Below are 10,839 nucleotides of genomic sequence, written 5' to 3' on the forward strand. Positions count from 1 at the left end.
AATGACTTAGGAGCTTGGCCGCTTGCAAGGCCTGTCCCCCTTGGAGTCAATAAGAAAGAGCATCATAGAATTTTTAAATGGCGTTTTGACAGATTGGACACTCTCCAAGCACCGGACATTAAAATGCTTTGTGTGGGTGATTATACTGTGGAATTTTCTCTGCTTGTTTTCATATTCTATAACTGCTGCTTTTCTTCAGATAGTCATTGGCGTACCCAGTCTTGCATTGGTTCCTGGAGTATTTCTTTGGTGGAAAGGTTCTGACAAAAACCAAAGGAGAAGGGAATTGGTCTGTATGCATGTCTCTTGGCCACATGTGACAGATGACTTGGTAGCCTGGGGGTTAGTGATCCACCTCAGAATGTGTTGTGTTTCCCTCCCAAGGGAAGTATGGAGGCCTCAGTGCTCCCTTCTCCACGTGAGGAGAGGAAGGAGGGCTCTGGCTGCTCTTGTTTCTATGCCCTCTCTTCCTAACATCAAAGGAGCAACTTGTGCCCAGCCTATACCACTCTGCAGGTGTTTTGTTTTGGGATGTGTGTTCTTGGCATGCACACAGCATGTGTTTTGCATGTGCAGGTGTGCATGCTTTCAGAGAGTAGGCCAGAGTGTTTTCAGAGTGTGAGTGGAGGCCAGAGGTTGACACAGAGCGTCTTTCTCCGTCATACTGAACAGGAGCTTGCCAATCTGCTTGCCCATCTGGCCAACTTGGCTTAGGGCTCCTGTCTCTGCTTCCTAAGCTCCCGGCTTACAAGTGTCTAATCATCCCATCCCCAACCCTCCCACCTTTATAAGGATGGCTTATTCAATGAGCCACTGGGCCCAGCCACAGTTCTTGATGTTTTTAGTTGAAAGAGGTTGCTTTGAAAAGAGCCTGTGACCCTGACTTTTCCATGACCATAGATATTGTGTGTCAAGAGCTTTTGGAAAACTCTAGGTTTATAAACAGATATATTAGGGGATTATCTGCTCCCTAGAAGTCTTTATTTTCCTAAAGTGAGCTTTATCTTAGTTCCTTTAGTAGCAACTTCCTAGAGCTGTGACATTGACTGTAACCTAGCCGTGTAGTAGAACTGTCTGTGGTGCCTTTTCTTAACCACCCTCCAGGTCTCAGTGTCAGGATTCCACCTTTAATGGTTGAGAAAATTCAGTAGATGACCCAGTTCAGCTGTCTCAGTGTGCGGGACATGCCTTGTAACAGAGCAACATATGTGCCCCTCTGTTCCCTTCCCACAGAATTATTTAGCTGGTTGAAAATATGGTTTCTATTTATTCAGCAAATGTACTTCAAATGTGATCCAGGTACTGTGGCATATGTAAAACACGATGCAGGTTACTTCCCTGCTGTCTTGGAGTTCCCAGGGTAGAGGCAATGCCAGGCACACAGGATGCCATGTGAGCAATGCAGCAGTGGCTGCATGGGGAAGCCTTCTAGGGAAGGCGGCAACTTCCCTCGCTGAGCCCCAGGCTGAGCTCCATCCGGCAGTTCAAGAGGGCTTCCCAGTGTAGGGCTTTCACTTGGTACCTGAGCATGAATGACAGGGAAGTGAGAACCAGCATGGGACAGGGGAGTGAGGGCCAGCATGGGACAGGACCAGCATAGGAAGATGAAGGGCTGTTGAGGTTTGATCTAGCACCCTTCATATAATAGAAAAAAAGACTCAGAGTGGTGCCTTGGCTTACCCAGGCTCCCATGAGCAGTGTCCGGTTTCCTGGTCAGTGCCCCTTCCAAAGCTTCATGCTTCTTGTCTGTTAAACCATCTAGAGCTCACTGGTGCTCCTGTCCCTTTAGTCTTCCACCTTTCTTCTCAGGTGGACATAAAGAGACCCCATTGTTATCCATTGTGGGTACCATAAAATCCAGGGCCACAGCACCCCCATGTCTTAGCACTGAAAGCTGTCTGAATGCGATACGTTACAGAGTTTATGTAATCCCAGTCTGCACCACCTTTGATTCAGTTCCCGGATCAAAGGCACACAACTTTTATTATTTACAGTAAGTCTTGATCACCACAAGATCTGGGCAGATATCTACCCTCTCCGCTATTAGAACCTGCTTTCCTATTGATAACCCTGAGTTATTACTTACTAGGTTTCATCTGGGTTGCTCTTACACCCAACTGGGCAGCCCTCAGGGCTGTTTTCATGAACTCACCTAAACTGAGGAGAGAGAGAGAGAGAGAGAGAGAGAGAGAGAGAGAGAGAGAGAGAGAGAGACTCTGCTGGGCCTGGTGTGAATTTTTGAAACTTCAGCCTACTCTACTTGTTACTTCCTAAGGCCACACCTCCTAATCCTTATCAAATGGTGCCACTCCCTGGTGATCAAGACCCTAAGGGGGCCATTCTTATACAAATCACCTTAGTCAATATCAAATGAATATGTATGAACAATTCTAACTCATTCATATAGTGAATGTTGTTTATCAATAAGGAGGAGTGAGCTGCTGACCTACCTGTGTCATGGAGTAGAAGAAATCTAAACAACACATGGTTTCATTTACATGCAAAACCCAACCATACTGTGACAGATGTCGATCAGATCTTATCTCTCGGAGGGGTGTGGTCTGGATGAGGACCTAGGTTATGGTCACAGGAACAAATTTATATTTAATGTCATCAAGCTATACTTTCTTAAATCTGCATTTCACCATACAACTTTTACTTCGGTAAAGTGCTCTTTGTATCAGATAGAAAATGAAGGGAGGCTGGGGAGATGGCTCAGCAATTAAGAGCACTGGCTGCTCATCCAGAGGACTTGAGTTTAATTCCCAGCAACCACATGGTGGCTCACAACCATCTATAAGGGAATCTGATGCCCTTCTCTGTTATGTAGGCACGCATGCAAATAGGATACTCATATGCATAAATAATAAATCTGTAAAAAATGAAGATAACGTTGGTTAATATTAAGAAAAAGGACACGGCACCCACTCATAGACCTTGAGATGACTAGGAAAAAAATCTCTGCACAGAACGTGCTCCCAGAACACACAGAGGAAAGGGAACGACCAATGGCTGGGTGCCTTCTTCTCGTAGACAGTTAACAGGTACAAGGAGGTTAGCACGTAGGCTTGATGCAGAGGGAGCACAGGGAGACATCGTTGGCCACACTGTCATCTAAGCATCATTAACCTGTAGGACCAGTTACTATCCTCCCACACTCCCCATGGAGCAGGCAGAAGGCGGGAGTCACCCTTTCCCCATCTCTTTTGAAAATAGATTCTTACTCCCCCCTTGTTTCTATTCTTACACATTAATTACAAAAGACAATGTGTCTCTTTCTTTCCCATGCATACACAGCGCCTCCGATCGATTTCCCTCACCCCCCCTTCTGGTCCCCACTCATCCCTCTTGCCTTTCTGCTTTGCAAATTGTCTTCCTTCTCCATTTCTGTCTTCTTCAACGTTTACTAAGTCTAGATTTTACATGCGAGAGAAAGTGGGTCTGGATTGTTTCTCTCAAGCTGACAATCCCCATTTGACCCATCTTTCTGAAGATGACACGATTTCGCTTACTGTGTATACACCGCGCGTTCCTTATCCACTCGTCTCCGGTTGCTTCCATACCTTGGCTGTTATGAACAGTTTCCTTCAGGCACGTATGTAAGAGAGGCAGCTCGATCATATGTGAGAAAGGCCCGTAGTAATTTTTACAATGCCTCCACTACCTCCTATCCCCTACCAGCCGTGTACAGAGGTCCCCCCTTCCCCACGTCCTCACCAGCATGTGCTGTTTTCTTGCCCGTGAGATGGTACGTGATTGTAGCTTTGAGTGGCAGTCCCCTGACGTCATGGCTCTTCTTCTTCATCCTCTCTCACCCTCCAGGAGCTTCAGAAATATGAGCAGTTCATCTTCGCAGACCACACCAATATGATCCATGTTGAGAACATCTATGAAGAGATTTTGTATCAGATCCTCCTCGATGAGACCCTGAAAGGTGAGGAGGGAGCACTCCGAAACGGGGTGCACTCTGGAAATAGGACTCAGGAAGGCCGTAAGATCAGAATGCGGAAGAGTTGAAACTGAGATTGGTCTGCAGGGGTGACAACAAGGAGAGGGCAGATAGGAAGGAAGGACCAACCTCGCCTCATTCACGAGGTGACTGCGCCATGGGCCATGTCAATCCTCTTTCAACGCAAGCATGAATTCTGTAGGACAAGAACATAAGCTTTATCATCAAAGAGGAAAGAAACCAAGGCTTAGTGCGGCTGAACTGAGGGTCTGGCAGGTAGATCTGTCCTTGCTACTCTGTGTTAGAACACCGAAAGACTTTCAGGGCTGGACGGCAGTAGGGCCCAACCATTGCTCTCTCAGCACATTCCTCCCCTCCAGTCAGATGGACAGAGACCCAGGGCAATGGCATAGGACTCTGAGAGCCTCTTTAGGACTCTGGCATCTGCTGCAGTGTGGAGCGGGGCCTTGTCTGTGATCACAGTGGGACTAGTTATGCATTGGAAATACTCTGCAGGAGGCTGCCAGCCATCTACTGGAGTGAGACACATTTAGTAGCCATTATTAAAATGCCTCCAGTGAGAAAACTGGTCCAGTCCAAGCCTCAGGTCACTGTAGCTGGCCAGGAATCCCAGGCGATGAGGAGGGTAAAGGGGTTGGCATGGTGTGTGTGCATAGGCCATGGACAGCCTACTGCACACATGTCTTAGTTCAGTTGGAAGAAGATTCTTTTGCACGGCCTCCCCTCTGCCTGAAACTTGCTATAAGATGGTGCCTGTTAGAGCAGGGCACTAGTGCTGACTACCCCTAGTGGTTCTGCCTCTGCTGTAAGACCCACTTCAAGTTGGCATTGTTGGACACTGTAGCCCTGCACAGAGAGGTCTGTGGCTGAACCGTCATGCACTGTTACCCATGCTGTTACTTTCTTTGTCCTTCCAAATGTTCATCTTGAACACTCCAGGCCAAACAAGCTCTCTCAGCTGGATGTTTAGCCCTGAATACCCACTACGCAATCGGGACCACACTGCCAGACAAAACAAGGAAGGGGAAGGCCTGCCCCTGCCTCATTAGAGTTCCAGAGCAGCCACTTGTCACAGCAGCTGGTGACACTGATGAATATGATACCCCTGGAGACTTTGAGTTCTTTACAAGCAGAGGTTTTATTATTCTCCACATTGGGGCTGGTCTCAGAATAGATGCCTAGCAAGTGTTTCTTGATTGAAAATTTCGAATGAACGCTACCAAGACTCAGAGTCTGGAAGGTTTGCAGGTTTTGGTCATCAGGAAGGGCGGCCTGTGAGAGGGTGGTCGTGAGATGGTTCTAGAAACTGAGAGTTTGGGGAGCCAGAGGACAGGAATGATTGGCTCCCGGGTAACGTTGGAAAATCCAGGTTTGCCGGGCAGAGCGCTAATGTGGTGTTTTGTTTTCTGCTCCCTCTCAGTGATAACGGAAGCAGCTATCTTGAAGAAACACAACTTATTTGAAGACAACATGGCCTTACCCAGTGAAAGTGTGTCCAGTCTGACAGACCTCAAAACCTCCATGGGGTCAAACCAGGCCAGCCCAGCCAGAGGAGCATCTGCCATTCTCCCAGGAGCTCCAGGCGATGAGGCTCCAGGCAGCGAAGTGTTCCAGGGGCCTGAGGAAAAGCAGCAGCAGCCTGGGGTCCCTGGCTCGCTGGCCAGAGAAGAAAGTGCTTCCATCTCTGGGTCCAGCCCTCCTTCAGGTGAGGATGGGCAGGTGTCTGTGTCCGGTGTGGATAACTCTGCCGGGAACCCTCTCAGTGCAGATAATTCAGCAGGACCTCTCAGCTCACACTTGTCAGAGGCAGAAGCTGGGGAGCCCCCTAAAGATGAGGAAACAGCCCACAAAAGGCCAGAGTCTAGCGCCGTGCCAGGGTCCTTGAGGGAACTGAAGGAGTTGTTGACTGTGACGGTGTTCGTCGAGTCTGCCCCAGAGATTGGAAATGATACACTCAACGGGACACCTGTTCCCCAAGAAGATAAAAAAGAAGAAGAAGAGGAGGAGGAAAGCAAGATCCACCCAGAAGCCAGCGGCCCAGCTGCCATCCAGCAGGACAGCTGTGAAGAAAGTGAAGTCAGAGAGAGGGAGGCCCATCCTATGCCTTTGGAAGCTGAGGCTCCTGGGGTGAACTTGGGGACACTGCCAGAGGGTAGAGGGCCTACCTCTCAGTCTACCGGTGAGGGACTCACTGAGAACACCAGCTGTCTAGGCCCCATAGAGGAGCCATCTGAGGCTCAAGGGCCCACTGAGGAGGTGCTCCTAGCCACAGTTTCCACACAGGACAGCACCGAGGCAGGAGGTGAGGCTGTGCATTCTGTGACAGTCACACCTCAAGAAGATGCCACGTTAAGTTCTAACCCCATCTGTCCCGTGGAGAATAATGAGGGGCCCCAGGTTTCTGAGGATCAGGAAGTGCTGGGAGGGAATGATAGCCCAGCCCTTGCTATGGATACAGAGCAAATCAACGATGCCCATGTGTATGAGTGCCACTGGGAGGTAGAAGATGCCCCGAGCGCCGACATCCTAGATGTTCACGATTGTGATGTGGGCTCCCCAGGGGAGTGGTAGAATCAGTTTGCCGGTCTTTTTTCTTTTAAAACTGTCAGTCAAGGGGTATTAGTTATGGGTATCCTTAGGGGGTTGCATGTGACTCGCTATAAAAATTATGAAATGTTTCTTTAATTTGAAAGATGAAGCCAGAGTGCACAGACGGTGGGAGCAGTGAGCAGGCTTTGGGGCGCTGAAGTGCTCCCCATGAATGATCTATCACTTTGGCATTTTAATAGGAATGGTAAGAGAACTGAAGCATTGGGGCAAAGTCAAAGGGGATCCAGAAAGGGGAGCAGAAAATGACACATCAATAATCTCTTCACTGAAACGTGGTACACATTTTGAACTGAGTGTTAAGGCCTTTTTAGCAAGCATGAGAAGGACTCCAGCCTCAACACCTGCTCAGCTGTCACTCCTCACCTGGTCGGCTGCACTGTCTCCTGTCCTTAGACAGGTCACAAGAAAGAGGAAGTCATGAACCAGGCACCCCTGTCCTGCAAAGTACAGAGCCAGTCACCGCTGGTAGAGCTCAGGGGATGCAGAGCAGAAACCCAAGGTGGAAGGTCTGTGGAACTATGGAGCCCTGTTCCTAACCCTGCTAGCAATCCCTTGCTGGTTAATTCTGCTGGTTTACATTAATTAATCACCCTTTAAGGAAATTCAGGCAGGGTAAGAGATTTCACTGGCATGAATCAGCCTTAGGTTGTACAAAGTGCTTGTCTAAATTTTCTAGCTCGAAACCTACCAGTGACACAGACATGACTTGAACAGATACTGCATGCTCTGTTAGTCGTCATAATAAATAAAAGACCAGCGCTTTGCTTTCATATAAATGAGAAGACTCATGGGAATTCAGCCTAGAAGGAAAGAATATTCCGAATTTTAAGTTTTTTTTTTCTTTCTTTTTTTTCAGAGCTGGGGACCGAACCCAGAGCCTTGCGCTTGCCAGGCAAGCACTCTACCACTGAGCTAAATCCCCAACCCCCCGAATTTTAAGTTTTAAACCGTGATGGCTTTTACTCCTCCTATTCACATGGCTCTGGTTTATTCTCGGGGGGGGGGGAGAGGAATGAATTAATGAATGGATGAAAAGAGGAATGAATGAGAAGTTTATGTAATTACCACGGACTTTACTTTTACCAGTGTAGAAATCACTCAACAGATTGTTTTCTTAGGAATCCCTTCAGGCACAAACCTGGGGACACCATGATGAGAAGACTGAAAGAAACAGAAAGAAATTGACCTCTAAAATAAATGGCAGCCTGTAACTGTCAGTGTAGGACACGAATGCACTTCGTTGCAGTAAGACCTATCACGTTGTGTTTCGGGAAAGGCTCACACTGTTCCCAGAAGGTTTCAGCTGCAGGTAGTGGACTGGTTCTTCCTTTCACACATCTTAACCTCAGCGCCTCACCCGTCAGCTTCGGGGTTGGCTTTACTCAGTGCCATCAAGCACCTCCTTCAGAGGACTTATCCCACACTTAGCCGTTTAAGCGGGAATTAAGCAATCTCCCTCCCCACCCCTCCCACGAAGGCTTTCTGGGACTTCTGAGGCACAGAGGATGAGTAACAATCATGCCAGCATGGTCTCACACTGAGTCACTTTACCTTTTTTTCCTGAATCACTTGCGTCCTTGTGTCCATGAGATATCCCACGACTAAGTGAGGAAGGACTAACCAGGCGTCTCACCAGTAAGTGAGGATAGCCCACGCTCCCTGTTTACCTTTTACCCAGTCTTTAGTATGGTGCACTGAGTGGTGTTTACTTCCACAACCTCCTCCTCTCCTTCAAGGACTGAAACTGGGGATTAGTCATCGTTTGTTCTTTCAAACCTACAGCCTTCATAATGGCTTTCTGCTTGCCAAGAAGCTTTAACATCCCAGGGCCTAGGATAAGGGCTGACAAGTTTCATGCTACTCCGGAAATGTGGGAGCTGAGCGCCCGGCAGACACGCTGCTATGCAGGGGCTATTTGGGGCTTGCTTTTAGGGATTTGTTTCCAATTGAGCTTTCTGACCTTGTTGAATCTTCCCATAAATAAAGTCCAAAGCTGAAGAGGCAGATAGCCAAATGGCCAGCAGCATGTCCAGTCAGTCAGAGAGCCAAGAGAGCAGCATCTGGCCTCACAAACACTACCCTTCTTTCTCAGAGGGCCACGGCTATTGTGGAGCTCCCAGCTCATGCCAACCCCGCTCCAGAACCTCTCCTCTCCCCTGCCTTTGCTCACCTCCTGTACAGCACAAGAAGCTAAGAATAAACAAGAGTTCATGTCACCAAGTCGGCTGGATGAATATTAGTGCCAACTCAGAAGGCCAGGCAGGAGTCGGCACTAAGAGCAGGACATTCTAGAAAATGCCAAGAGCACTTCCATCCATATCTCACACAGCCAGGGTCTCCAAAATAGGCAAGACGAGCTGTGACACAGCAGGATGGACAAGGACCCTGCAGTGCACTAAAATAGTCTGCGTGGTAACACACCCAACACTTGTCTTGCTTTTCATGGATGTGTGTGTGTGTGTGTGTGTGTGTGTGTGTGTGTGTGTGTGTGTTCTAGTGTTTCCATGGGGTGGGGGATAGCAAGGTGCTTGCGATCTGAGTGGGAAATCTCTGCCTTGGGCAAAGCTGTTGCAGACTCCTAGTTCCTGGCCAAATCTCCAGGACTTTAAACTAGTTATGTTACTTACTGACCTTTCACAAAGAGATTTTCCTTGGAAAAAAAAAAAAAGACTTGTTCCGGTAACTTGGCACAGTGTATGAAATTATGCAGTAACCCCAACACACACACACACACACACACACACACACACACACACACACACACACACATTTTTAAAAAGCATTTTGGAGACCACAAGGTCAGATTCCAGCCTGTTGTGGAGAGTTTGAGTGTGAAGAATTATCCCATGGAACCTCATGATTGCCCTTGTCATTCTTCAGATTAAAGAATTCTGACTTCTGAGGATTTCATAGTTTCTCCGGACAAAAGTGACTTTAGTTTGTTACTTTTTGTAAAGTGTTACATGAGCTGAGGGCATGGTTTCAGATATAGCCCTTGCCTAGCAGGCTGGAGGTCCTAGTTCAACCCCCAAGTGGTGGCTGGGGGTGTAGGGGAGGCTACGTGATGTATGAGGTGTGCCAGATAGTCATTTCAATATGGCGGAAGGTTGGATATCATTGACATAGACCACAATGTAGCTTCACGATGTGAGAATGCCTTCTCTACCATAAACACACATGACTAGGGATTTGCCTTCTGAAGTCTGGGACTTTGGGAAAAGGAATCCCACACTGTGGTTTCATTTTTGCATTCACTATACACAGTAAGTAAACTAAGAACATGTTGTAACCATGTATTTACTCTGCCAAGTGCCTATATGCCAATAAAACATTCATCGCTGAAGGGCTGTCCAGATACCTTTATTTAGAATGGGGCTGGCTTCATCTTTAAGCAAATGTCACACTGGAGCTGCAGGAACAGCCCTTAGAAATGAAAGGGCAAGTCACTCCTGCTGGCTCTGGAAATTTCACGCCTCTTGTTGTTGGGGAGAAATCCACTGGGGCACGACTTGATGTCCAATGAAATTCTGCTTTGATAACACACATGCTTATTTTTCAAGGAATTGGATCAATTCCACAAACCAGCAATGGGCAATTACTCTTGATATAATTGAACGGCTGTTCAAACTTAAGTATATTTTCAGCGGGCGAGACTGAGTAAAACGTTCCTTCCTTCTGTAATTATAAATAAAACAGTGTTTACTTACTAACATTCACAGTTGCTCATTTATCCGTGAATTCGCTTGGCCAAAAAAAAAAAAAAAAAAAAAAAAAGTCGCTGTGTATCTCCTTGATGCAGTGGATGGTACAGAAATACAAGAGACTGCAGTAGGCAGGACCCTTGACATTATCAAATGCAAATTCTCAGCGGAGTATATAGCCAGAACCTAGAACACACATTTATTTCCTCTAACAACATAAACTTCATCTATGATGTCAGTCCTAGCTCTGTACCAACAACTTGATTCAGGAGGTAAAAAAAAAAAAAAAATTACAGAGGATTTATCAAGGACATCAGGGATGGGAGGAACCCAGAATGGTTGATAGGTCTTCGCTCCCTTCCCTCCATCTATCAAGCTTCCTGTGTGTGAGGGTCGGTCAGAGCGGCCTCTCCAGGATTTCTGCATAGCGACACCAACAGATGGGACTTGACTTAAAACTCTGCTTGTACCTCCTTAGATGAGCTGGTCGTCTAGTGAGAGGCACTTAGGAAGGACAGTGGAGGCCTTGGAGGGGCCACTCAGATCGGCCTCTGCTTG

The 10,839-nt window shown here is 47.5% G+C and overlaps 1 protein-coding gene across 3 annotated transcripts in view; it reads left to right on the forward strand.

The window, feature by feature from the left end:
- Positions 1–10,292, forward strand: part of Niban1 (niban apoptosis regulator 1) — a 149,704-nt gene extending 139,412 nt beyond the window's left edge. For 2 of the 3 annotated variants that reach the window (XM_087581548.1, XM_087581549.1), the window contains 2 exons: positions 3,823–3,934; positions 5,391–10,292. In XM_087581548.1, the coding sequence (XP_087437674.1) occupies positions 3,823–3,934; positions 5,391–6,541 (1,263 nt within the window). In that variant the 3' untranslated portion in view covers positions 6,542–10,292. 3 annotated transcript variants of the gene reach the window in all.
- Positions 10,293–10,839: the final 547 nt, after the last annotated feature.

Source organism: Rattus norvegicus, chromosome 13 (genome assembly GCF_021556685.1).
Source record: "Rattus norvegicus strain SHRSP/BbbUtx chromosome 13, alternate assembly SHRSP_T2T, whole genome shotgun sequence".
NCBI lineage: Eukaryota > Metazoa > Chordata > Mammalia > Rodentia > Muridae > Rattus > Rattus norvegicus.